Below are 26,700 nucleotides of genomic sequence, written 5' to 3' on the forward strand. Positions count from 1 at the left end.
GGGACAGAGCGGCGCGGAAGCCTCTTGCAGCAGCTGCCACAGCCACCGGCTTCGGCGCCGTTCGTCCCGCCCATCGCCCGTATCCAGCAGAAGCTGCTGCCCGAGTGCTCTTGGCCGGTGGGATTTAAAGTGCTGGGGTGGGGGGTGTCCCAGCAGGAGGCGAAGCACTGGGGTGGGGGGGCTGTCAGGACACCCCCCACCCCAGCACTTTGAATCCCGCCGGCCAAGAGCACTCGGGCAGCAGCTTCTGCTGGATACGGGTGATGGGTGGGACGAACGGCGCCGAAGCCGGTGGCTGTGGCAGCTGCTGCAAGAGGCTTCCGCGCCGCTCTGTCCCACTCATCGCCCGTATCCAGCAGATAGGCTTTGAATTTTTGGCTGGGGGGGGAGAAGTAGGACCTTCCTAACTCCCCCCCCAGCCAAAATCACAAAGCCAGGCAGCCCCCAGCCGCCAAAGGAGCCTCCTGATTCTCCCCGCCCTGTGGAGAAGTGTGGAGGGCTGCGTCACCGCCCGACGCCCCACCCCGTCCTGCATAATGTTCTCTGCCGGGAGGGCAGCGCCGCCGCGGACCGGCTGAAAACCCCCAACGGCCCGGTCCTGGTCCGCGGACCGGCGGTTGGGGACCTCTGCTCTATACAGCGGGATCACAATCTCCCTCTTCCTGCTTGTTATACCTCTAAGCTATGCAGCCAAGCATCCTACTTGCTTTCCCTACCGCCTAACTGCACTGTTCACCCATTTTGAGACTGTCAGAAATCACTACCCCTAAATCCTTCTCTTCTGAAGGTTTTGCTAACATAGAATTGCCAATACAATACTCAGATTGAGGATTCCTTTTGCCCAAGTGAATTATTTTACATTTGGAAACATTAAACTGCAGTTTCCATTGCTTTGACCATTTATCTAGTAAAGCTAAATCATTTGCTGTATTACAGACACCTCCAGGAATAACAACCCTATTGCACACTTTAGAGTCATCGGCAAATAGGCAAACCTTCCCTACCAAACCTTCCCCTATGTCACTCATAAAGATATTAAAAAGAATAGGACCCAGAACAGACCCTTGTGGCACACCGCTTATAACCTGTCTCTGCTCAGAATACTCGCCATTAAGAACAACCCTCTGATATCTACGCTTCAGCTAGCTGCAAATCCAGTAGCAATCACATATCTGAGTTCTTTAAGAACTTGGGTGGATGCCATCTGGACCCATTGCCTTATTTGTCTTTAATTGTTCAAGTTCTTCTAAGACATCAGCTTCTGAGATCACTGGAGCTGAATCCCTACAGCTGGAAGCAATGGTATATCCACCCATAGTATTATATTGTAAGATGCCTTCTGAGAAAACTGAACAGAAGTAGCTATTCAAATGGCCAGCGACCTCCTTATTCCCATCGATGTATGTATTATCTCCAGCACTAAGCTTTGTTTTTCTTCTTCCTATCACTAATTCTTCTGCCGGCGTGTTTCAATTGCCTGTAATTACAGGCTAATTAGTCCAGGAAGACACACACCACACAATAAAAGGAAAACCCAAATGTCTTTATAAACAGAAAAACAGAAATAGCTCCCTTTTTAAATGCCAAAGGGATTTTCTGGTACACACAAGGCACAGGTTAAATGTAATCCAATTACCCACCCAATAACTGGGAAATTGAGTCCAATTCTAAAGTCCAGAGAGTCCATACACAATCTTGAACAGCACAAAAACCACGATCTTGACGAAACAATGAATCAGATAAACTGCCATGAGGCTAAAACACCAGGCTGCGCTTTTATCTGTAGCACTAATTACAGCAGCCCCACCCAACCACAGGTGGCCTCATTTTCTCTTGTAATAATCCTTCAGTTGTTGTCTCCTATGCATCACTCTACGCATGCGTGGATGTGTCATTAATTCTGGTTCAGAATCCAGGGATGATACAGATGATTGATCTCCTCCTGGGCTGTCTGCCAAACTCCCCTCCTCCGTGTCACTCACGCCTCCTTGGTCAGAGGAGACTTCGTCGGCAGATTCCACTGGGAGCAAAACAGGCCTGCGGCATGTGGATGTCTCCTCCACATCCACCTCCACATTCCTTGGGGCAGGAGCTGGGCCAGAGCTAACCACAACAACCAGGGCTGCCGATAGGGCGGTACTACTGGGAGTGGTGTACCGGGCCCGGCCATGAGGGGGGGGGGCGGTTTTGCCCACCGTCGCACATGCACAGTACCGGCCCTCTCTTGCCGGCTGCCTGCCTCACCAATGAAAAAGGCGGGCCCTCTGGCCCTCGCGAGGCAGGACTCAAAAAAGCCCTGACGGAGCCTTTGGCAGCGCGGTCCTCCAGTCCCAGAGTAAAGCGTGCGGCGAAGGTAGGAGCCCCTTCGGGGTGGCGGTTGCAACTTGCGCTTGTGTTAAATTTTGTTTCTTTCCTAAGCAGCCTTCTGTGTAAAAAAATCCATTTGGGAACGAGTCGTTCCCAAATGGATTTTTTTACACAGAAGGCTGCTTAGGAAAGAAACAAAATTTAACACAAGCACAAGTTGTAGGCTTCGCACGCGTGCGCCAGCGTCCCCCAAAAGGCCCCTCCGCGCACCCTTTTCCCCGGGCCTCCCCCCGCGCCTCTAGCCCCCTCACGCCCCCCTGGCTACTCGCCGCTGCCCTCGCCCGCCCGCCCGCTCTGCCTCTCTTTCTTCTCTGCAGGCATTCTTACAGTGGGGGCCGCCAGCCGGCGAAGGCAATTTTCAATGTCGGGCGTGCGGACTGATGCGCGCTCTCTCCATCTCCCTGCTAGCCTGCCCGGAACATTCAAAGTAAGAGCGAAGGTTTTTCTTACTTTGAATTTTCCCGGTTGGGCTGGCAGCAGGGGGGTGGAGAGAGCGCGCGTCAGCCCACCTGCCCGACATTCCAGACGCCGTCCCCTGACCCCGGTTTCCTGGATTCCTGGTGGCGGCGACCGAGCCCTGACCAGCGGGCTCCCGACCGAGCCCTGCTGCGGGAACGAAGCGAGTGGGGCGCTCCCCGCCCGGCTGCGGCTCTTGTAACTTGGCCCGGGATGGGTGTGACTCTACGGGCTGCCCTCGTCGGGGAAAGGGAGGGGAAGGGAGGGGAAGAGAGGGCCAGGAAGACACAGAAGGGAATGAAGGAAGGAAAAATAGGGAGGGAAGGAAGGGAAAGACGGAGGGGAAGGAAGGGGAAGAGGGAGGAGAAGGAAACAGGAAGAAGAGATAGGTTGGTTGGAATGAAGGAAGAAGGGGAAGAAGGAGAAAGGGGAAGGGAAGGAAGGAAAGGAAAAGAGGGAGGGGGGAAAGGAAGGAAGGAGAGATAGGTTGATTGTAATTGAAAATTACAATTGAAAGTAATTGAAAATTACTTTCGCCAGCCTCCGGAGAACGAGAGAGAGTGAGAGCGACGAGAGAACAAGATAGAGAGAAAGTGAGAGAGAGAGAGAGAGAGAGAGAGAAATAGGGGGAGAGAAAGAGATAGCAAGAGAAAGAGAACGAGAGAGAGAAAGAGTGTGAGAGAGAAAGCAAGAGAGAGAGAGAAAGAAAACAAGAGAGGGAAAGTGAGAAAAAGAGAGAGAGAGAAAGAAGGGGAGAGATAGAGAAAGAGAGAAAGAAAAGAGAGAGAGATCAGAGAGGAAGGAAGAGTGAGAGACAGGAAGAAAGCAAGATAGAGAAAGAGAGAGAGAGAAAGAAAGTAAGAGATGAGAGAGGAAGGAAGAGAGAGAGAGAGGAAGAAAGCAAGATAGAGAAAGAGAGAGAGAGAGAGAGATGAGAGAGGAAGGAAGAGAGTGAGAGAGGAAGAAAGCAAGATAGAGAGAGAGAGAGAGAGAGAAAGAAAGAGAGAGAGGGGAAGAAAGCAAGATAGAGAAAGAGAGATAGAGATAGAAAGAGAGAGAGAGAAATGAGAGAGGAAGGAAGAGAGTGAGAGAGAGGAAGAAAGCAAGATAGAGAAAGAAAGAAAGAGATGAGAGAGAAAGGAAGAGAGTAAGAGAGAGGAAGAAAGCAAGATAGAGAAAGAAAGAGATGAGAGAGGAAGGAAGAGAGTGAGAGAAAGAGAAAGAAAGCAAGAGAGAGAAAGAGAAAGAAAGAAAGAGATGAGAGAGGAAGAAAGAGAGTGAAAGAGAGGAAGAAAGAGAGAGAGAGAAGAGTGGAAGGAAGAGAGAGAGAAATGATAGAAAAAGGGGAGAAAAAAAGAGAAATTAGAAAATGATTGAGGCAGAGAATGACAGAAAAGAGAGAGAAACAGAGAGAGAAGTGATTCTTGATTTAAAGCATATGGTAAAAGCACTTAAATAATAACAGAGAAAAAAACCCAGCCCTCACCTGTTTTTATTAATAGTTTTGCTGGTTGTTTTAGTTTTAATAGTAATGGATTTTGGTTTTTTAAAATTATTATTGACAAAATTGAACAGGTCCAAAGACGGGCTACAAGAATGGTGGAAGGTCTTAAGCATAAAACGTATCAGGAAAGACTTAATGAACTCAATCTGTAGAGTCTGGAGGACAGAATGAAAAGGGGGGACATGATCGAAACATTTAAATATGTTAAAGGGTTAAATAAGGTCCAGGAGAGAAGTGTTTTTAATAGGAAAGTGAACACAAGGACAAGGGGACACAATCTGAAGTTAGTTGGGGAAAAGATCAAAAGCAACCTGAGAAAACATTATTTCACTGAAAGAGTAGTAGATGCTTGGAACAAACTTCCAGCAGACGTGGTTGGTAAATCCACAGTAACTGAATTTAAACATGCCTGGGATAAACATATATCCATCCTAAGATAAAACACAGGAAATAGTATAAGGGCAGACTAGATGGACCATGAGGTCTTTTTCTGCCATCAGTCTTCTATGTTTCTAAGAGTTGGGAATGTGGAAAACTTCTCTGTTTCTATGTTTCTATTAATTTCTTTTAATAAAAAAGAAGGGATTTATTTATTTATTTATTTATTATTTCTATGCCGCCCAGTCCCAAGTTTTTCCTTATTTCCAGATTGCATTTCTTCTTGGTGAGGTTCCGCCCATTGCTTCTTGTACTACCTTCAGGTGGCATGGAGAATAAATAGATGCCATCTGCTCTGTGGCAGCCCTTTAAGGATTGGGAAACTACTATTATATTCCCCCTCAGTTTTCTATTTATTGAGCTAAACATACTCATTCTCTTAGCCCTTGTTCATAGGATTTAGCCTCTAGGCCAGGGGTGTCAAACTCAATTTCATTGAGGGCCACATCAGGGCTGTGTTTGACCTCAGAGGGCCGGGGGAGGGCTTGCCCAGGGTGTGTGGCCATGGTGGGCATGGCATCGGATTTGGGGGGCAGTAGTTTTAAAATGGCCGGGGGGGGGGCAGACACTTAGGCTGTATGGGGCCCCAAAATTCCTGATGGTGGCCCTGACAACAACTGATATATCTGAAAAAGATTTTACAGATTTGGCAATTTCTTCCTCTTTTGAGGCTTTAGCAGCATTTATTATCTGTTTCGCTTCCTTCTGTCTCATTTTATTCACCTCTCTGTCAGCTATACTGTCATGGGTCTTTAACCCTCCACAGTACTTCTGGTGTTCATTCTAATGTAAGAGAGCCAAATCTGGCCTATTCCATTCTGTTCCAGCTTTTATTCTACATACAGTTTATGGGTAAAGAATGGATCCACAGTGGAAACTCTTCAGGTCAGAGAAACAAACGATTATTGTACTATAAGGTGAAGAACATGCATGTTCTCCAGGAAGAAAAGGCCCAGTTTTAAAATTGATTTTGGTTTGCCCTTTTTCTCCCCAACCCATAATCCCTAGCAAAAGATGGGTATTCTCCACAGAATAGACAGACAATCCCCTGTCAGAATTCCTTGCCTCAGCAGTTACAAAGACAGGCAACAAAGGCCTATTGAAACAGTAAATTTGTACATACTGTCAAATCAGAACAATTCATGGTGGATTTACAAGTGAATCAAAACAAAACGCAACAAACACTGATCAGGTGTTAGGCTCCACCTCAAAGGCCCTATGAAAAAGTTTTTATTTTGCCCCTCATGCAAAATAATGCAAGGTAGAATCTGCAAATGAGGCTTCTAACAGATATTGTCCCACAAGATGGCAATTACTATTGTACTTCTGATGTTGAATGCTGCTACTGATTATAGTGTCTAAATTGATTACACTCAGGGAATTTGGCAGGAATTATGGAAAAGGTAGATTTTGAACTTTGAAGGTTGTTCAAGAATCTAAATGCCTCTGTCTTAAAAAAATCATTTTGACCCAGTAAAACATAGAACTTAGAGCAGAGAATAACATAATTGTATGGGACCTTGGAGGCCTTCTAGTCTAACCCCCTGCTTCAGCAGGAGATTATTATTTATTATTATTATTATTATTTATTAGATTTGTATGCCGCCCCTCTCCATAGACTCACAACAATGATAAAAACAATAAACAATGACAAATCTAATAGTTAGAATCTAAAATAACAATAATACATTTAAAAAGTCTAAAAAACAAGAAACCCCAATATATAAAAAAGCATACATACAGTCATGTCATACACAAACACCAAAAAAAAAAACCCCTACATAGGCAGGAGGAGATGTTTCAGTTCCCCCATGCTTGACGACAGAGGTGGGTTTTAAGGAGTTTACGAAAGGCAAGGAGGGTGGGGGCAGTTCTAATTTCTGGAGGGAGCTGATTCCAGAGGGTCGGAGCCGCCACAGAGAAGGCTTTTCCTCTGGGTCCCGCCAAACGACATTGTTTAGTTGACGGGACCCGGAGGAGACCAACTCTGTGGACCTAACCGGTTGCTGGGATTTGTGCGGCAGAAGGCGGTCTTGTAGATAACCTAGTCCGGTGCCATGAAGGGCTTTATAGGTGATGACCAACACTTTGAATTGTGACCGGAAACTGATCGGCAACCAACGCAGACTGCGGAGTGTTGGAGTAACATGAGCATACTTGGGAAAGCCCATGATTGCTCTCGCAGCTGCATTCTGCACAATTTGAAGTTTCCGAACACTCTTCAAAGGTAGCCCCATGTAGAGAGCGTTACAGTAGTTGAGCCTCGAGGTGATGAGGGCATGAGTGACAGAGAGCAGTGACTCCCGGTCCAAATAGGGCTGCAAGTGGTACACCAGGCGAACCTGGCCAAACGCCCCCCTCGCCACAGCTGAAAGATGTTTCTCTAATGTGAGCTGTGGATCGAGGAGGACGCCCAAGTTGCAGACCCTCTCCGAGGAGGTCAATAATTTCCCCCCCAGGGTGATGGACGGACAGATGGAATTGTCCTTGGGAGGCAAAACCCACAGCCACTCCGTCTTATCAGGGTTGAGTTTGAGTCTGTTGACACCCATCCAGACCCCAACAGCCTCCAAACACTGGCACATCACTTCCACTGCTTATAGCAAGAGATCCTATAGCCATGCTGGCGAACCTATGTCATGCGTGCCCAAAGTGGCACATGGAGCCATGTGGCCTGGCATGTGCAGTGTCAGCCATTCCTCTTCTGGGTTTCTGGCACACATGCATACGACGATCAGCTGGGCTTTGTGTGTGCGGCAATGCTGGAAACTGGAAGAGCTGGTCTTCCGTTTTCTGGCAGGAGCATGCATGCTGGCCAGCTTGCGCATGTGCGGCAGTAACTGGAAGACTTGCTGCACACTGAAAATGGGAATTCAGTTTCCGGGGTGCTCATGCCTCCTGGGCAGCTCCTCTTCTGGGTTGCAGCCAGTGAAGGGCTACCAAAATTTTTACTACCACACTGTGGGCATGACTTATGCAGGATGTCCTGCATTTTCTTTCAACTTCTTTCAATGCAAATTCTGGGGTGGAGCTCCATTTTCACTATCTCACTGCGTTCCTCCCCATCCGGGCAATAATTCACCCCTGATTGCAGCCCAAATGAGCACATACAAAGCCTATACGCATGTTCCCTTTTCGGCATTGGTTACCTGCACATCCATGTAATGTGTGCTCCCTTTTCGACACTTGGTGCCAAAAAAAAGGTTGCCATCACTGTCCTATACGTTCTGGACAAATGACTGTTTAATCTCTCCTTACAAATCTGCAATAATGGAGCACCCACAATTTCTGAAGGCAATCTGTTAACACTGATTACTTGTTTTTACTGATTGGTCCTCCTTTACTAAGCAGGTGCCTGGGTTTGCTGCCTTCAGGGTGTGAAGTTCAGACGGCACAAGTTAATTATTTTCTTACCCAGTTTTTCCGCAACTGAAAATCATTGGAAGATCAGAAGTGAAAATGGAAGTTTAGTCGTTCAAGCAAGAGATATAAAAAGCTGGGTACGGTCGGTTCTGCTTACTCTTTTGAGCGCCATTATCTGAAAACTATGGAAATCAGAATGGCGACTAACTCTGATCTCCCGCTGAGAAAACTGCCTCGATGTCTCCTCATAAATTTCCAGGAATTGAGCTCCCTTCGAAGACATTTTTTCTTTATCCTCTGGGCGTGTCTCATCTCCGCTCCTGGGCCGGCAGGTAAGGAAGCAAAAACCGAGCTCAAAAGCAGCCCCGCGCCTGTTATATAGCTTGTTATATATTATATTCACACACCACACACACACATATCATATAGTATAATACGCCTGCTATACATTGAAGGTGGCCGGGTCGCAAGTGGCAGAGCGAGGAGGGCGAAAATGCTTTGCTATCTTCTCGCTACTGTTTTGAGTGACGGACGAGGCGATGGCGCCTCAAGGGCAAATGCGATAGAAAGATGTCTGGCGTGAGAATTACTGAGGCGTCGGGGTACAGAGGATCTGGGGGCTCTTTGAGGAGGAACGGGGCCGACCTCCCAAGGCAGGTGGACACAACTTTAGGTCATAGATCGATCGGTTTCTGGAGGGGAGAAATTTTCCAACTAGGACCCTTTATATAGCGCTGACGCGTTTTGCAAACGGCGTTTCTCGCCCAGAGCAAAGGTAAACTCCTTAAGTCGTTCCTCACAGGAACGAGCGCTCTTACTAGGTAAACTAGGTAAATATATTATTCAGCTGTTATTTATACTGCATTAATTCCTTGTTTAGACTAACAATAGCCTGGTCTACCGATAACCCTGAACAGTAAACCGCGATTTACAATCTCAGTGGTTATGTTCATCTAAATATAATTCTAATCTAATAAATTCATCATTTAACAAAACCCAGCTTCAAAATGCAAGCATTATATTGATCTTTCCTTTAGTACTGACAAAAAGCCACATTCATTCATTAATTATAGAAAATTTTATAGAGAAATTTAAACTCCCCAACTTTGGACATTTTCAAGAGGAGATTGGACTGTTGTTTGGCTGGGGTGCTGTAGGATTTCCTGCTTAAGCAGGGGGTTGGACTTGATGACCTTCAAGGTCCCTTTCAACTCAGCTCAGCTCAGCTCAACTCAACAAATAAATGAATAAATAAATAAATAAATAAATAATATATAGAAGTTATAGAAATATAACTTTATATATATAATTATATATATAATTTATATATAGAAATTATATAGAATAGAATAGAATTTTTATTGGCCGAGTGTGATTGGACACACAAGGAATTTGTCTTGGTGCAGATGCTCTCAGCGTACATAAAATAAAATATACATTTGTCAAGAATCATGTGGTACAACACTTAATGATTGTCATAGGGGTCAAATAAGCAATGAAGAAGCAATATTAATAAAAATCTTAGGATATAAGTTTTTTTTTAAAAAATAAATTTTATTGATTTTATAAGTTTACAAAAAACAAACGTATAACAGTGCACAGTGCATGTGCCCATCACCAAACAACACACGCCCCCCATCACCCCCACCACCCCTATAGAAGGATTCAAAGACTTTTAAATTATTTGTCTATCTATTGATCTATCTTGAACGCTTTTTTTTTACTAAAAGAGTGATTGTAGTTTATTTTTCGTATTTACATCACAGATTCTACTTAACATATAATCTTTTACCTTGTTCCATCGCACCATCAGCTTCTCTAGTTTATTCTCATCAAAATTATTTAATCTTATTTCCATAATTTCAAAGTGTATGTAATCCACCATGTACCAATACCAATTCTGTAGTGTCCATTTTGTAGAGTCTTTCCATCCTAATACTATCACCGCTTGAGCACTTTCCAATGCTACAGTTTTAATTTCTTTAGATTCTCCTAGTTCCCTATATTTAATTAAGATTGCTGTTTCTTTTGTAATTATCCAATTAATATTTAACATTTTATTAATTTCATTCTGGACTACCTTCCAGAATTTCTGTATTTCTATACATTCCCAGATCATGTGCATAAAGATTCCTTTTTTCTGGCATCCATGCCAGCATTTACCTTTCTCTTTCCCCTGGTAGTATGCAAGTTGTGCAGGTGTATAATACCACTTATGTAAGATTTTTCTTCTCATCTCTTTAACTCTCGTGTTTTTAATCTTATATATGTTTACTATTATTTCTTCCATTTCTCTTTCGTCTATTTGTAAGTCATCCTGCCAACATCTTGTTAGACTTTTAACTACCTCTTCTTGCCTCTGCAATAGCATTCTATATATGTTACTGGGTTGTCCTTTACTTTCATTTATCTTTACCCTTATTATTTTTTCCAAGTTATTTTCTTCTCGTAAGAAGGCTTCTTTATTCTCACTTTTATTTAAACATGTACATATTGCATTAATCTGCAACCATTGCTGTTTACCGATCAGCCATTCCAATCTAGTTCTACTAACTCTTCCATCTTTCTCATATAGCTGTTCCATTCTCATTACCCCTTTACTATTTAATATTTTAATGATTCTAATTAAATTAGCCTCATCCCCTATATTCAGTGCATGCAACGTTGATAGCTTGGATAACTTTATTCCACTTGTCCTCTGCCATTTAAGCCATATTTCTAAACATGCTTTAAAAGAATCACTTAGGGTACTGATTTCAATTCTATTCCAATTTTTAAATAATAATTCTTTATTATTTATATTATTAATTTCTCTTTCTAATTCTACCCATTTCTTTTCCCCCCATAGCTGTAGCTCGATTAACCTTTCAATTTGAAATGCATTTCTATATATTACTAGAGATGGGCTTCCCCAACCTCCTTCTTTTTCTTGTGCATACTGCCAATGCTTCCTTATTCTAGATTTTTTCTCTCCTTCAATCCAAAAGTTTAGTCTATTATCCCATTCTCTTAATTTTGCCTCAGGAAAACTGCCCGGTAAAATTTGAAACAAATACATCATCTTTGGTATTATCATCATCTTAAGGGCCCTTATCTTAGCCATTCTTCCTAAATTTTTTCCCTTCCAATTTTTGATCTGCTTCTGGATTTTTTTCCATATTAAGTTATAATTGGCCGTTGTTATTTTGGATGGATTTTTAAATAACCAAATTCCCAAATATTTCATTTTTTTACAACCTAGTTTCAATCCTGAAATTTTTGAATTTCAATTTGCTCTTTGGGGCCAGTATTTAAGCATATTATCTCTGACTTTTCTATATTAACCTTAAGCCCAGATTGATCTTTAAATTCTTGAAGTAATATCATTATTTTTTTCATCATTTCAATTGGGGTTTCAGACATTACTATAGCATCATCTGCAAATAACTTTAATTTCAATTCAAGTTCCCATATTTGATAGCCTCTCCATTCCTTATCATTTCTAATTTTATTTGCTAAGGTCTCAATTGCTAATGCAAATAGCATTGGGGATAATGGGCATCCCTGTTTAGTTCCATTTTGAATTTTAATCATTTCTGTTCTATTGCCATTTACTCTAATTTGAGCTACATTATCCTTATATATTGTTTCTATAACTTTACAAAATTTATTTCCCATATTTAAATCTTTACATAGTTGAAATAGGTATTCATGATTAACTTTATCAGCGTACATAAAATAAAATATACATTTGTCAAGAATCATGTGGTACAACACTTAATGATTGTCATAGGGGTCAAATAAGCAATGAAGAAGCAATATTAATAAAAATCTTAGGATATAAGCAACAAGTTACAGTCATACAGTCAACATGGGAGGAAGTGGGTGATAGGAATGATGAGAAAAACTAATAGAATAGAAGTGGAGATTTAGTAGAAAGTCTGACAGTGTTGAGGGAATTATTTGTTTAGTAGAGTGATGGCATTCGGAAAAAGACTGTTTGTGTCTACTTGTCTTGGTGTGCAGTGCTCTGTAGCGACATTTTGAGGGTAGGAATTGAAACAGTTTGTGTCCAGGATGTGAGGGGTCAGTAGATATTTTCCCCACCCTCTTTTTGACGCTTGCAGTATACAGGTCCTCAATGGAAGGCAAGTTGGCAGCAATTGCTTTTTCTGCAGTTCTGATTGTCCTCTGAAGTCTGTGTCGGTCCTGTTGGGTTGCAGCACCAAACCAGACAGTTATAGAGGTGCAGATGACAGACTCAATGATTCCTCTGTAGAACTGTATCAGCAGCTCCTTGGGCAGTTTGAGCTTCCTGAGCTGGCGCAGAAAGAACATTCTTTGTTGTGCTTTTTTGATGATGTTTTTGATGTTAGGTGACCATTTTAGGTCTTGAGATATGATAGAACCTATAAATTTGAAGGTCTCTACTGTTGATACTGTGTTGTCTAGTATTGTGAGAGGTGGAAGGGTTTCTCCTAAAGTCTACCACCATTTCTACGGTTTTGAGTGTGTTCAGTTCTAGATTGTTCTGGTCACACCACAAGGATAGTTGTTCAACTTCCCGTCTGTATGCGGATTCATCATTGTCTCAAATGAGTCCAATCATTGTTATATCATCTGCAAACTTCAGCAGTTTAGCAGATGGATTGTTTGAGATGCAGTCATTAGTGTATAGAGAGAAGAGAAGTGGTGAGAGTACACAGCCTTGGGGGACACCTGTGCTAATTGTACATGTATCTGATGTGATTTTTCCTAGCTTCATCTGCTGCTTCCTGTCTGTTAGGAAGCTTGTGATCCACTTACAAGTGTGTTCAGGTACCGCTAGCTGATTTAGTTTGGTTAAGAGAATGTCCGGTACGATGGTATTGAATGCTGAACTGAAGTCCACAAAGAGAACCCTAGCGTAGGTCATTGGAGATTCAAGATGTTGAAGGATCTAGTGTAGAGCCATATATATATATAATTTTACACATATATATTATATATATAACACACACACACATGTGTGTGTGTCACATGTTTTTGCTGAATTTGAATATTAAGGGAGACTAGGATAGATCTATTTTGGCCTTATTTTGGCCTCATCAGCTAGCCATACCCTCACTGGGGCTTGAACTTGCAACCTTGGCCTTGTAAGGCAGAGAATTAACATATATATGTTGCCCAACTCCCTAGTGACTCAAGGGGCTCACAACAAACATGAGTCAGTATAAAAACATTTAAATGTAAAATAATTGCAGCCATCCATACATCCATGGCCCAACCTGCTAGTCATTCCCCCCTTCAATGGCCCCAGGCCTGTCAGAAAAGCGAGGTCTTTTTTTTTTAATAGAAAATTTTTATTTATAAATACGTATAACAAACAAAAAAACATTTAAAAACAGTGGATGTTATGTGACAGGTCAGTTTATATTTCTCATGATATTCATTAATACCTATTCATTCTTGTGTAGCTAATATTAACAATTCATTTACAGTTTGTCTACATCCTTTCAAGTAGTTCTTTTCTTCTTGGGTATAATATTAATCTAAATGAATGGCAGCAAATCTGGGACGGAAATAAAAAATGAACCCTAGCGACATCCTACCAGGAGAACAGGTACAAGATGTGTTTTAGGTGGCACCCGTCCAATTGGCAAAAACTGATAAAAAATATACAACAAAATGTTGTAAATGCAAGAAAGAACGGGGCTCGTATTATCATATAAGGTGGGGCTGTGAAAAAGTTAAATTATACTGGAAAGAATTAATATGTGGTTAGAAGAGATGCTAGACAAGAACATAGAAAAAAACAGAACCTTTTCTATTGGGAATAGCATAGGAGAAGCTAGAAAAAAGTCAATTATTGCATATAACTACAGCCGTGAGGTTAACTTTCGCAGAAGCATGGAAAAATGATGATATACTGAAAGAAGAAGAGGTAATCGAAAATATAATGGTGTGCACTGAAATGGATAAATTAACATACGAATTAAAAATAGAAGTTTAAATATCGGGGGGTAGGGGGGTGGAGAGAAAGAAGAAAAGCCAGGTCTTTATGATTTTCCAGAAGCCAAGAAGGTGGGGGGCTGTGCAGATCTCAGGAGATAGCTGATTCCAGAGAGTCGGGGCAACCACAGAGAAGGCTCTCCCCTGTGGACCCACCAGCAGACAAGGGATACTATATAGGGGAAGAATTAGTGTAATGAGCATTATAAGATTTACAGACTGCAAATGAAATGTTACAAACTGCTGATTATTGGTTTAAATTTAGTAAATTGCTCCATCTTGCCCTCTGATTCTTCACAGGGGCTGGGTTCATACATTCGATTAAGCCAGAACTGGGTGCTCCAGATTAGAGTTTTTTGTGTGTTTTTTATTGTCATACTGCATTGATGACAATTGACTCCTTACTGAAACATTCTAGCTGGACCACAGATGAACTGTAATTACCTAGGGAAAAACAACTAGCCATTGTAGTAATTTGCTTCTAATTATATATTCACAATTGTGACTGTGTAACTGCATTGTGCAACTCCTTCCCAAATTGTGGCTTACTCCAAAAGGAGTCAATTTTCCGCTTCATCTTTATGATCTCTCATTGTTCTCTGCCTCTTGCCCTTCCACCACTGCTCTTTCGCAATACTTCCTATGAAATGTGAGAACTGGGGGTGGTGAGGGTGGTGATAAGATACAATTAATCATAATAATTCTGCAATCCAATTTTTTTCATTTTTTTGCGAAGAAGCCTTGAAAGTAAGCATGCCAGCTCGGAAGACAGCAATCATGGGTACAACTGTGACACTTCCGTGTCAAATTTCTGACTACCATCCTGCAGAACTGGATATCAAAAAAACAATTTTCATCTGGTATTTGGAGACACCTGACGGGAATAAAAAAGAAAAACTTTATACAGTTGTTGCTGGAGAACATTCTTCAAATAGAGGTGGTTCAAGAATGGATACAACTCAATTAAAAAATGGAAATGTCTCCCTTTTACTTCCACAAATACAGCTTAATGAAGAGGGCAGATATATATTTGTTGTGATTGGTACTTCTGTTAGAGTTGAAGGAGCCACCATTTTAGATCTCGTTGGTAAGTGACATTTGTGGTATACCTTTCCAAGGAACAAACTTGTTCTTTTGGAATTCTTAAACTGTATTTAAGATTAAGCTGAATGCCAGTTGCATAAGATTGCATTCAAAATGGGGCGTGCATAAGTGAACCAGCATGCCTACCGTCCCTGTCCAATTGTTCCCTCTTATCAGTACCCATCTTGTATATATAAACAATGTTATATCTATGTATATTACAAATATGTACTTGACAAAATAAATAAAATAAAAAAATAACTTATGAAGAAGGCCCCCTCCAACTAGATCCCTGTAAGAAAGGGAAACCCTGAAAAGAGGGAGGTAGAAAAAAGTCCCTCCCCCATTTCTTCATTTTATATTCTCAAGAATCCCTGTGGTGTAATGGTTAAAGCATCAGATTAGAAACCAGGAGACTGTAATTTGTAGTCCTGCTTTAGGCACAAAGTCAGATAGACCAGTCACTCTCGGCCCTAGGAAGGAGGCAATGAAAACTTGCCAAGAAAATACTGTGGATTTCTCCCGGCAATTGCCAAGTGTCAAAACTGTCCATTCTCCACTGCACTGCTTCGGACAGTCCAACGTGGGTTATTATTTAGCCTTATTGGCAGGGACTGAGTTAAAAATTAACATATATAAAATTATGTCCCGCCCACTAGCTGCCCTTCCAGGCCAGTCAATAAAAAACGAAGGAACAGTGTAAAAACAGCCAAACTTTATTAACAGTAAAACCAACTGGATATCTTTGCATTAAACAGGGATTACAACCACAATCATCCTCGGTCATCCATGTCCTAGAATTTCTACAGAACGGTCTGGACAAGGGGTTGGCGCCAAATACCTTGCACAGGCAGGTGGTGGCCATAGCCACGGTTCTGCAGCCTGACCCCATGTGTTCCATTTCGCGTCACCCATGGGCGAGGGACTTTCTCCGAGGCATAGCAAATTTGTCTCCACCTGCTGTTCATCGTTTTCCATCCTGGGATCTCCCCTTGGTTCTACAGGCAATGACAGAACCTCCATTTGAGCCTTTAGTGGAAGTTTCTATGAGAATCTTATCATTTAAGGTTGTTTTTCTAGTGGCCATTACTTCGGCTCGCAGGGTCTCGGAGTTGGCGGCATTGTCAGTCAGTCCAGACTTGTATAAACAGGGTAATACTGAGGTTGGACCCTTGTTTCTTACCTAAGGTTAACACCACATTTCACAGGTCTCAGGACATTGTTCTCCCAGATTTCTGTACACAAGGTACTCAACCACTAGAGATAAAAGGACACATGGTAGATGTTCAGAGAGCTTTGGAGATATATGTGATACCTGATGAAGTGACAAGGCCATTGGAGCTGTGAGTTCCGCCACCTGTTTACTAGATCCGTGTCCCTCCTGGCTGGTTTCTGCCAGCAGGGGGGTGACACTGAGCTGTGTCCAGGAGATTGTCAATGCTTCTTTGCGGAGGGGATCCTTCCTGGATCCCTACAAGGAGACACTTGTGCGCCCCCTCCTCAAGAAGCCTTGCCTGGACCCAGCCATTCTTAATAACTATCGGCCAGTCTCCAACCTTCCCTTTATGGGGAAGGTTGTTGAGAAGGTGGTGGTGCTCCAACTCCAACGGACCTTGGAAGAAGCCAACAGTCAGGATTCAGGTCCGGCTACAACATTGAAACTGCTTTGGTTGCGTTGATGGATGATCTCTGGTGGGCCTGGGACAGGGGTTTATCCTCTGTCCTGGTGCTTCTTGACCTCTCGGGCTTTTGATACCATCGACCATGATATCCTTCTGCGCCGGCTGGAGGGGTTGGGAGTGGGAGGCACTGTTCTTCAGTGGTTCTCCTCCTACATCTCCGGTCGGTCGCAGTCAGTGTTAGTGGGGGTTCAGAGGTTGACCTCAAGGTTACTCCCTTGTGGGGTGCCTCAGGGGTCAGTCCTCTCCCCCCTGCTATTCAATATCTACATGAAACCGCTGGGTGAGATCATCCAAGGGCATGGGCTGAGGTATCATCAATATGCAGATGATACCCAGCTATACATCTCCACCCCATGTCCACTCAACGAAGCAGTGGAAGTGGAGGCTGTTGGGGTTTGGATGAGTGCCAACAGACTCAAACTCAACCTGGATAAGACGGAGTGGATGTGGGTTCTGCCCTCCAAGGACAATCCCATCTGTCCATCTATAACCCTGGGGGGGATTATTGACCCCCTCAGAGAGGGACCGCAACTTGGGCTTCCTCTTTGATCCACAGCTCACATTAGAGAACCATCTTTCAGCTGTGGCGAGGGGGACGTTTGCCCAGTTCGCCTGGTGCTCCAGTTGCGGCCCTATCTTGACCGGGACTCACTGCTCACAGTCACACATGCCCTCGTCACCTCGAGATTTGACTACTGTAACACTCCTTACATGGGGCTACTTTTGAAAAGTGTTCGGAAACTTCAGATCATGCAGAATGCATCTGCGACAGCAATCATGGGCTTCCCTAGGTATGCCCATGTTACACCAACACTCCGCAGTCTGCATTGGTTGCTGATCAATTTCCGGTCACAGTTCAAAGTGTTGGTTATGACCTATAAAGCCCTTCATGGCATCGGACCAGAATATCTCCGGGACCGCTTTCTGCTGCACGAATCCCAGCGACCAATTAGGTCCCACAGAGTTGGCCTTCTCCAGGTCCCATCGACTAAACAATGTCATTTGGTGGGTCCCAGGGGAAGAGCCTTCTCTGTGGTGGCCCTGACTCTCTGGAACCAGTTCCCCCCGGAGATTAGAACTTCCCCCACCCTCCTTGCCTTCCGTAAACTCCTTAAAATCCACCTTTGCCGCCAGGCATGGGGGAATTGAGATATCTCCCCCGGGCCTATACAATTTATGTATGGTATGTTTGTATGTATGTTTGATTAATAATGGGTTTTTTAAAATGGTTTAAATTATTAGATTTGTTATGAATTGTTCTATTGCTGTTGTGAGCCGCCTCGAGTCTATGGAGAGGGGCATCATACAAATCAAATAAACAAACAAACAAACAAACGTTAATCGCACTAAGACATTCAGGAGATCTGAGACCTTATTTGTCTCATTTCTCCCATCTTCCATGGGTGCAAAGGTTTCTGCAAGAGCTATTAGCAGATGGATACGATCTTGTATTATGGAGGCCTATAGAGTGAGTGGAACCCCCTTGCCAACTGGGGTCACGGCTCACTCTACTAGAAGCGCAGCTACTTCCACTGCTTGGACTACTCAGATTCCAATTGAGGACATTTGTAGTGCTGTGACCTGGTCAGCGCCCACAACGTTTATATGACATTATCGTTTGGACTCCTTTGTCTCAGCTGAAGCTGAATTTGGACGTAGAGTGTTGCAAGGGGTGTGTGGTTTGGCGCCCTTGGTCCAGCCTGTCCCGCCCTAATTCACTGGCTTGGGTATATCCTACATTGGACTCTCCGAAGCAGTGCAGTAGAGAAGAACCATTGAACTTACCTGAACGGTCTTCTCGATGCACTACAAGGAGAGTCCAAACCCTCCCGGCCTAATTTGGCCCAGGGGCGCAGGTTCTGGTTAGAGTGTACATTATTCAGTTGGTTTTACTGTTAATAAAGTTTGGCTGGTTTTACACTATTCCTTCGTTTTTTATTGACTGGCCTGGAAGGGCAGCTAGTGGGCGGGACGTAATTTTATATATGCTAATTTTTAACTCAGTCCCTGCCAATAAGGCTGAAGAATAACCCACGTTGGACTCTCCTTGCAGTGCATCGAGAAGACCGTTCAGGTAAGTTCAACGGTTCTTCTTGTTCACTTTCCTCATTTTATTAAACCACAATATAAAGATGACTTGGTAACACTTGTTATTAGAGCAACTAATTAGTTGCAGTCAGGCAATGCCAACGTTAAATTAAACAGATATATTTTCTATGTCATACCTCCATGCTATTGCCTTTACCCAAAGAATGAGACACATGTAGGTTATTCTTAGCCTTACAGGTACAGTATTTAAAAATAAATTTTCTTCAAGCTGAAGGTATGTACAAGTCATAATGAGGCTTTGTTACGTGCTGTCTTGTTGGCAAGGTTGGGTGATCAGCAAGAATCGAAAAGGTATTTATTAGCTGTTTCAAGGTAATCTAGGCATGTCTTCTTCCATCCTAATTGGGCCCTGCTTGGTCTTGTCTGTCACTGTTCTGCTATTTTGTACCTGAAGAGTTATTTATTAATTAATTAGATTTGTATGCCATCCCTCTCCGTAGACTCAGGGAGTTAGATATAATGGCACATGAAACACAATACAATTAAAAATATTTGGTGGGGTTTGAATGGTGTAACAATGAAATTGCAAAACAGGCTGAAGTAACATAACATTAGGGACCTACTTCTCCTGAGTAAAAGCTGGAGGAATGTGGAATTAACATATTAAAAAGAGAGAAAGATTTTGCATACAAATGTTGCTTGTGATTCTGCTTCATTGTGGCTTTGTAATTTATTTATTGTTACATTTTAAAGTTAAATTTGTATAGGAAGGAGCCTAGAGATGATGATGAATCATATAGACATTTCTTCTGCTCTGTTGTCATGTGGTTGTTTGTCAGTTGTATAAATTAGACTAGACTTAGAAATTGACACTTTGAGGCCCAAAGCTACTTTTAACAGGATGTTGCAGATTCTGAATTTCTTCCCTTCCTCTGTCTTTAATCTTCATATGAATAAGGTGAGAGGAGGCTCTTCAGAGCCTTTTCAAAAATATTAATTAAAAAATACTTCACAGGTTTTTTTCCCTATGCCACGTTTTTTCCCACGTTTTTGTCATATGTCATCGCCAAACTTTCGTCTGCTTTTAATAAATCTTTTTTAAAATAAACTTTAATAAATAAACATGGTGAGTAATAATCTAAATGGTTGCTAACACAATGGAAAATTGCAATTTAGGGGTTTAAAGTATTAAGTGAATGTTTGTGATGCTGTTCATAGCCAAAAATAGTGTATTTACTTCCGCATCTCTACTTCGCGGAAATTCGACTTTCGCGGGCGATCTCGGAACGCATCCACTGCGAAAAGTTTATGTTTATGTTTATGTTAATTTAGATTTGTATGCCGCCCCTCTCCGCAGACTCGGGGCGGCTCACAACAAAGTGAAAAAACAGTTTACAACAAATCTAAATTTCTACTAAAAACATTTAAAAAACCCCATTTTCTAAACACACATACATACACACATACCATTCGTAAATTGTATATGCCCGGGGGAGATGTCTCAGTTCCCCCATGCCTGACGACACAGGTGGGTCTTAAGGAGCTTACAAAAGGCAAGGAGAGTAGGTGCAGTTCTAATCTCCGGGGGGAGTTGGTTCCAGAGGGCCGGGGCCGCCATAGCGAAGGCTCTTCCCCTGGGGCCCGCCAACCGACATTGTTTAATTGACGGGACACGGAGAAGGCCCACTCTGTGGGACCTAATCGGTCGCTGGGATTCGTGCGGCAGCAGGTGGTCTCGGAGATATTCTGGTCCAGTGCCATGAAGGGCTTTAAAGGTCATAACCAACACTTTGAATTGTGACCGGAAGTTGATTGGCAACCAATGCAGACTGCGGAGTGTTGGTGAAAAATGGGCATACCTAGGTAGGCCCATGACTGCTCTCGCAGCTGCATTTTGCACGATCTGAAGTTTCCGAACACTTTTCAAAGGTAGCCCCATGTAGAGAGCATTACAGTAGTCGAACCTTGAGGTGATGAGGGCATGAGTGACTGTGAGCAGTGAGTCCCTGTCCAGATAGGGTCGCAACTGGTGCACCAGGCGAACCTGGGCAAATGCCCCCCTCGCCACAGCTGAAAGATGGTTCTCTAGTGTGAGCTGTGGATCGAGGAGGACGCCCAAGTTGCGGACCTTCTCCGAGGGGGTCAATAATTCCCCCCCCCCAGGGTAATGGAAGGACAGATGGAGTTGTCCTTGGGAGGCAAAACCCACAGCCACTCCGTCTTATCCGGGTTGAGTTTGAGTCTGTTGACACCCATCCAGGCCCCAACAGCCTCCAGACACCGGCACATCACTTCCACAGCTTCATTGACTGGACATGGGGTGGAGATGTAGAGCTGGGTATCATCAGCGTACTGATGATACCTCACCCCATGCCCTTGGATGATCTCACTCAGCGGTTTCATATAGATATTAAATAGCAGGGGGGAGAGGACTGACCCCTGAGGCACCCCACAAGGGAGAGACCTCGGAGTCGACCTCTGACCCCCCACTAACACCGACTGCGACCGACCGGAGAGGTAGGAGGAGAACCACTGAAGAACAGTGCCTCCCACCCCCAACCCCTCCAGCCAGTGCAGAAGGATACCATGGTCGATGGTATCGAAAGCCGCTGAGAGGTCAGGAAGCACCAGGATAGAGGATAAACCCGTCCCGGGCCCGCCAGAGATCATCCATCAATGCGACCAAAGCAGTTTCCGTGCTGTAACCGGGCCTGAAACCCAACTGCTGGGGACCTAGATAATCGGCTTCTTCCAAGGATCGCTGGAGCTGGAGTGCCACCACCTTCTTGACAACCTTCCCCATGTTGTGAGCCGCCCCGAGTCTTCGGAGAGGGGCGACATACAAATCTAAGTAATAAATAAATAAATAAATAAATAAATAAATAAATAAATAAAGGGAAGGTTGGAGACTGGCCGGTAGTTATTAAGTACGGCTGGGTCCAGGGAAGGCTTCTTGAGGAGGGGGCGCACGAGCGCCTCTTTATAGGATGATGGAAAGGATCCCCTCCCCAAGGAAGCGTTGATAATCTCCTGGACCCAGCTCCGTGTCACCTCCCTGCTGGCCGAAACAAGCCAGGAGGGACACGGATCCAGTAAACAGGTGGCGGAACTCACAGTTCCAATGGCCTTGTCCACTTCATCAGGTGTCACCAGATCAAACTCTTCCCAGACAGATGGACAAGTACGGGCCCCAGTCATCTCAACTGACTCGTTGTCAGCCGACTCTGTTTTCCAATTGGAGTCAAGGTCCGCCCGGATCTGAGCGGTTTTATCAGTGAAAAACATGTTAAAATCCTCAGCACTACTCTGTAAGGGCTCCCCAACTCCCCTCTGATTAAGAAGGGAGCGGGTCACCCTAAACAGAGCGGCCGGGCGGGATTCCGCTGATGCAATCAAGGCGGCATGATACGTGCATCTTGCCACCTTGAGCGCCACTTTGTAAGTCTTAATAAAAGTTCTTACAAGTGTTCGATCAGATTCAGACTTACTCTTCCTCCATCGCTTCTCTAGACGTCTCTTCTGGCGTTTCAACTCCCGGAGCTCCTCATTGAACCATGGAGCTCTACGGGGTCTAGCGCCACGGAGAGGTCGCAAAGGTGCAATCCGATCAAGAGCCTCCGCTGCAGCCTTGTTCCAGGCTTCCGCAAGAGACTCCGCCGAACTGTGGACAAGTGCATCTGGAATAACCCCAAGCGCCGTCTGAAAGCCCTCTGGGTCCATCAGGCGCCTGGGGCGGAACATCTTAATTGGTTCCGCCTCCCTGCGGGGAAGGATTGGAGCCAGGAAGTAAAGCCGTAGTAGAAAATGGTCTGACCATGACAAAGGCAGTGCTTCTAAGCCCCTTAGTCTCAGACCATTACTCAGTTGCTCGGAGAGGAATACCATGTCAGGCGCGTGTCCTCCCTCGTGAGTCGGACCCTGAACTACTTGAGTCAGGTCCATAGCTGTCATGGTGGCCATGAACTCCTGTGCCAACCCAGAGGTTTCGCCGAGTGACGGCAGGTTGAAGTCCCCCAGGACAATAAGTCCGGGGAACTCCACCGCCAACCTGGCTACCTCCTCGAGTAGCACAGGCAGGGCTTTTGACACGCAGCTGGGAGGCAGGTACGTGAGAAATAAGCCCACCTGAACCCCTAAGTCCAACTTCATCAAGAGAGACTCGCAACCCGCAATTTCCGAAAAGTGAGGGAACATTGTACTGTGAAAAGTACAGGGGGGGAAATAACACACAAAAGAGTATTGTAAATGCATGAAAATAATAAAGAGATATGTCTAAAACTAATTTATACCAAACCATTCACTATGTCTCTCCATATTATTCTACCCTTTCAAAACAACCTTGTTTACACCACATTCCTACACTTTCATAATTTGCCTTTTCCTCTTCCTTCCTTCCTTCCTTCCTTCCTTCCTTCCTTCCATCCATCCATCCATCCATCCATCCTTTTTCCATAGTTTTTGGAAAATATGTGGGGTTTTTTTTCTTTTTCCTTTAACTGTTATTTGAAATTGGATGTTAAATGCAAATGTTGTTTGGGAGGGTGAAAGGCAAAATAAAATACAACGTATGTAGAAAAATCAATAACTAATTCCATTTTTATTCAAATTCAATATAGTTGAACCAACTGTCCAACTGTTTCCCAAGGAACTTGAGATTGAAAAAGGAAATGTAAAGACACTGACATGTAGAGTGAATAAATTCTATCCTGATTCAATTGTCATTCTTTGGCAAAAACATTCTCAGTACATGTTGGATAAAAGCATACTTGAGGAGGATATTTATACAGGAACTTCTGTGAGAAATGGTGATGGCACTTACAACGCCACCAGTAAACTGAGACTTCAACCATCTGCACAAGATCAAGGAAACGTCTATAGTTGTATTGCGAAGCTTAAGTCATTTGCCAGATATCCAGTCTCCAATGTAACTTTAACAGTAACAGGTACTCTTTATGAAAAAATTAACATCTCTTTTGCTTTGCAACAGAAATGTTGGGCTCAATTGTGGTTGTAGGTTGAGGACGAACTGTACTTAAAAGTATTATATTACATAAATTATCCTCTTGACTTCTCAGCAGGGTTGATCTCAGTGGTGTACAACTTTTGCCTATAAATTTACAGTCTGAGGTAGAATCATATGCCCCTTCACCAAATAATTATGAAAATGTCTACAATATTTTATCTAAAAAGGAAGTGTTTATGAAAAAATGAGATAAGTAATAGATGAGAAATAGAAAGATAAAGTAAAGTGCATTGGAACAACAAGGCCTAGAATTCCAAGGTGGTTTGACTATTTTTCCACATGACCTCAAATTGTTCATGATGATAAAACATTCCACAAAATAAAACTTAAAGCATAGAGCATTAATAGGCAATAAAATGGCATCTGTGCTTCAGAGTAAGGAAATATTTATTATTTAGTACATTATTGGGGGCAACCCCCACCCCCAAATATATTGTATGCACTGATAGGCTTGTGGTGGCTGACTAGAATTGGTCCACATCTCATAAATTCTAGACATATTTTAAGATCCTGCTTTTAAAATCTACTGATGAAATATGAGATTAGATTATGCCCCAGACTCAACTAGATTGTGCTATTAGATGGTGCAATAATTTATTTTCATAACTTAATCCAGGGGTGACAAACTTGATTTCATTGGGGGCCACATCATGGTTGTGTTTGACTTCGGGGGGTTGAGATGGACGTGGCCAGCTTGACATCACTCATGTTGGGGATGCGTGTGGTGGCCCAAGCACTCTGCTAGTGAAAACAGGCTCCTGGGCATCTTTTTCAGTTGCAATAGCCTCCTGCAAAACTCTGCCAGTGAAAATGGAGCTTAGGAGGGCTGCTCAAGGGGGGGCATCCATTTTTACCCGCAGAGGCACTGTGATCCAGTCCTTCACTGTTTCCAGGCAGCCCTGCAGGCCAGATTTAAGCACCCCGTGGCCCGAATCCAGCACCTGGGCCTCAAGTTTGACACCCCTGACTTAGTATTTTGCTTATGACAGTCTACCCTGTTTCAGCATTATTTCTTATTATGTAATTACATGTAAAATGCTTGCTTATTAAAAGCAACAAGAGCAATAAATATTTTGAGTTTATCAGAAACAACATAATTTCTTTTCTTATTGTCTTTCTACAGAACCGAACTCAACTACTGGATTAATAATTGGGCTGGTTTTAGGTTTCCTTCTGATTTTTTCCCCTATAGTTGGATCATTTCTGTACATTCACTTTTTAAAGAAATGTAAGTCATTCTAAATATGTCTTTATCAGTACTGTTATTTGTCTATAAAATTGCAGCCAAAATTTCCATTTGTGAAAGTTAATTTTAAAGTATCATTATTGGAAAATTCTCAGAGCCACACAGAGGCAAAGACCAATAGAGGAAAATGGAAAATAGACTAAATATGTTGCATTTATTAAATTACAGGTAGTCATCGTTTAGTGATCACATTTGGGTCTGGTAACTCAGCCATTAAGTGAAGCATTCACTAAGTAAAATGGCATTTATGATCTTACTTTATCCTTCCTTTTACTTTATAGATCTGTGAAGGTCATGTATGTAAGAACTGATTACAAAATTATTTTCTTACCAGCATTGTAACTGTGAACGATCACTAAACAAGGCTATTACTAAATCAAGATTTGCTATATAATCTTTTTAGACACCATTTTTCCAGAACAGCATTAAACTGTTGTCCAAAAGAAGTCCAATTATTAGCTGGAACAAGACTCTAGCACCTGTACAGAACACAAGTACAAAATCAGAGCAAATTTTGGCAGATGAGTAAACTTGCCGGTCTGGCCACTTGTGTGAACTCACCTTCACTCTGCTCCCTCTGTCCAGTATTAAAAAAGAATGATGGAGGGATGTCTGTTCTTGGTGAAAATGAAAATAAAGCCAGAGAACCCAACAATCAGATTTCTTAACTTCTCTCCCCATCTTTTGTCTCATTTATGAGCCAGAGTAGGGTTTAGTTATTGGAGCAGGGCAAAGTGTCCCTGAATTTTTTGTTTGCCAATCTAAGAAATGCACACAGCAGTGAAATGCACTGGATAGATATGCATACTGTTTTTAATAATAGAATAATGCTTTGTAAAATGTTGAAAGAATAATTCTAAAAAATTGATGCAACATTTCAAACAACAGGGTTTCTTTTTCCATTATTTTTTTCATAGATCCGCCATCTGTGGAAATGGTTGGAAGTGAGGAACTGAAGGATTTGGAAGAAACAGAGTTGCATTGCTTGATTTCACACTTTCGACCCAAGCCTTTGCAAATAGACCTCTTCTTAGTAACTGAACTTCAGAATCCAAAACAGAAAATAGCCTCTTGGTCTTCAACTGCCAGCTCCCCTTCTTCAAATGAAGTTGAAGAACCTACGGAAGATGATGAAAATATTCCTCTCCTTGGGAACATGGAGCACATATTTAAAGTTTATCCAGTGTTAAAATCAAAACCAATGAACTTTTATGACTTCCAGTGGAAAATCTGCATGAATCCAGATATACAGAAGCTGAAAAAATTTGAACTTTTATTAGAAGTTAAACATAAGGGCTTTCAGCATGGATTGTGTACTAAAAGAAAATCATATAAAGTCATAGGTAAGTGTGGATAATGGCAGAATACTAAATGATGTTGAAATTTTAAAGTTATTTCATGGTTTTCTTATGAGAACTGCTCTGTTTCAAATTGTATGGAAATAGAGGAGGCTTAGCTAATTTTGGTCCAGCCAGGATCCCAGAAGATACCTTTGACTACAATCCATGCATTGAATATT

The 26,700-nt window shown here is 42.9% G+C and overlaps 1 protein-coding gene across 1 annotated transcript in view; it reads left to right on the plus strand.

The window, feature by feature from the left end:
• The first annotated feature begins 8,131 nt into the window (after window positions 1–8,131).
• Window positions 8,132–26,700, plus strand: part of LOC139173949 (uncharacterized) — a 39,599-nt gene continuing 21,030 nt past the window's right edge. The window contains exons 1-5 of the mRNA XM_070763924.1: window positions 8,132–8,460; window positions 14,835–15,185; window positions 23,529–23,855; window positions 25,059–25,163; window positions 26,099–26,524. Coding sequence (XP_070620025.1) covers window positions 8,313–8,460; window positions 14,835–15,185; window positions 23,529–23,855; window positions 25,059–25,163; window positions 26,099–26,524 — 1,357 coding nt within the window. The 5' untranslated portion in view covers window positions 8,132–8,312. The remainder of the gene's footprint in view (window positions 8,461–14,834; window positions 15,186–23,528; window positions 23,856–25,058; window positions 25,164–26,098; window positions 26,525–26,700) is intronic.

The sequence above is a fragment of the Erythrolamprus reginae genome, chromosome 1 (assembly GCF_031021105.1).
Source record: "Erythrolamprus reginae isolate rEryReg1 chromosome 1, rEryReg1.hap1, whole genome shotgun sequence".
Lineage (NCBI taxonomy): Eukaryota > Metazoa > Chordata > Lepidosauria > Squamata > Dipsadidae > Erythrolamprus > Erythrolamprus reginae.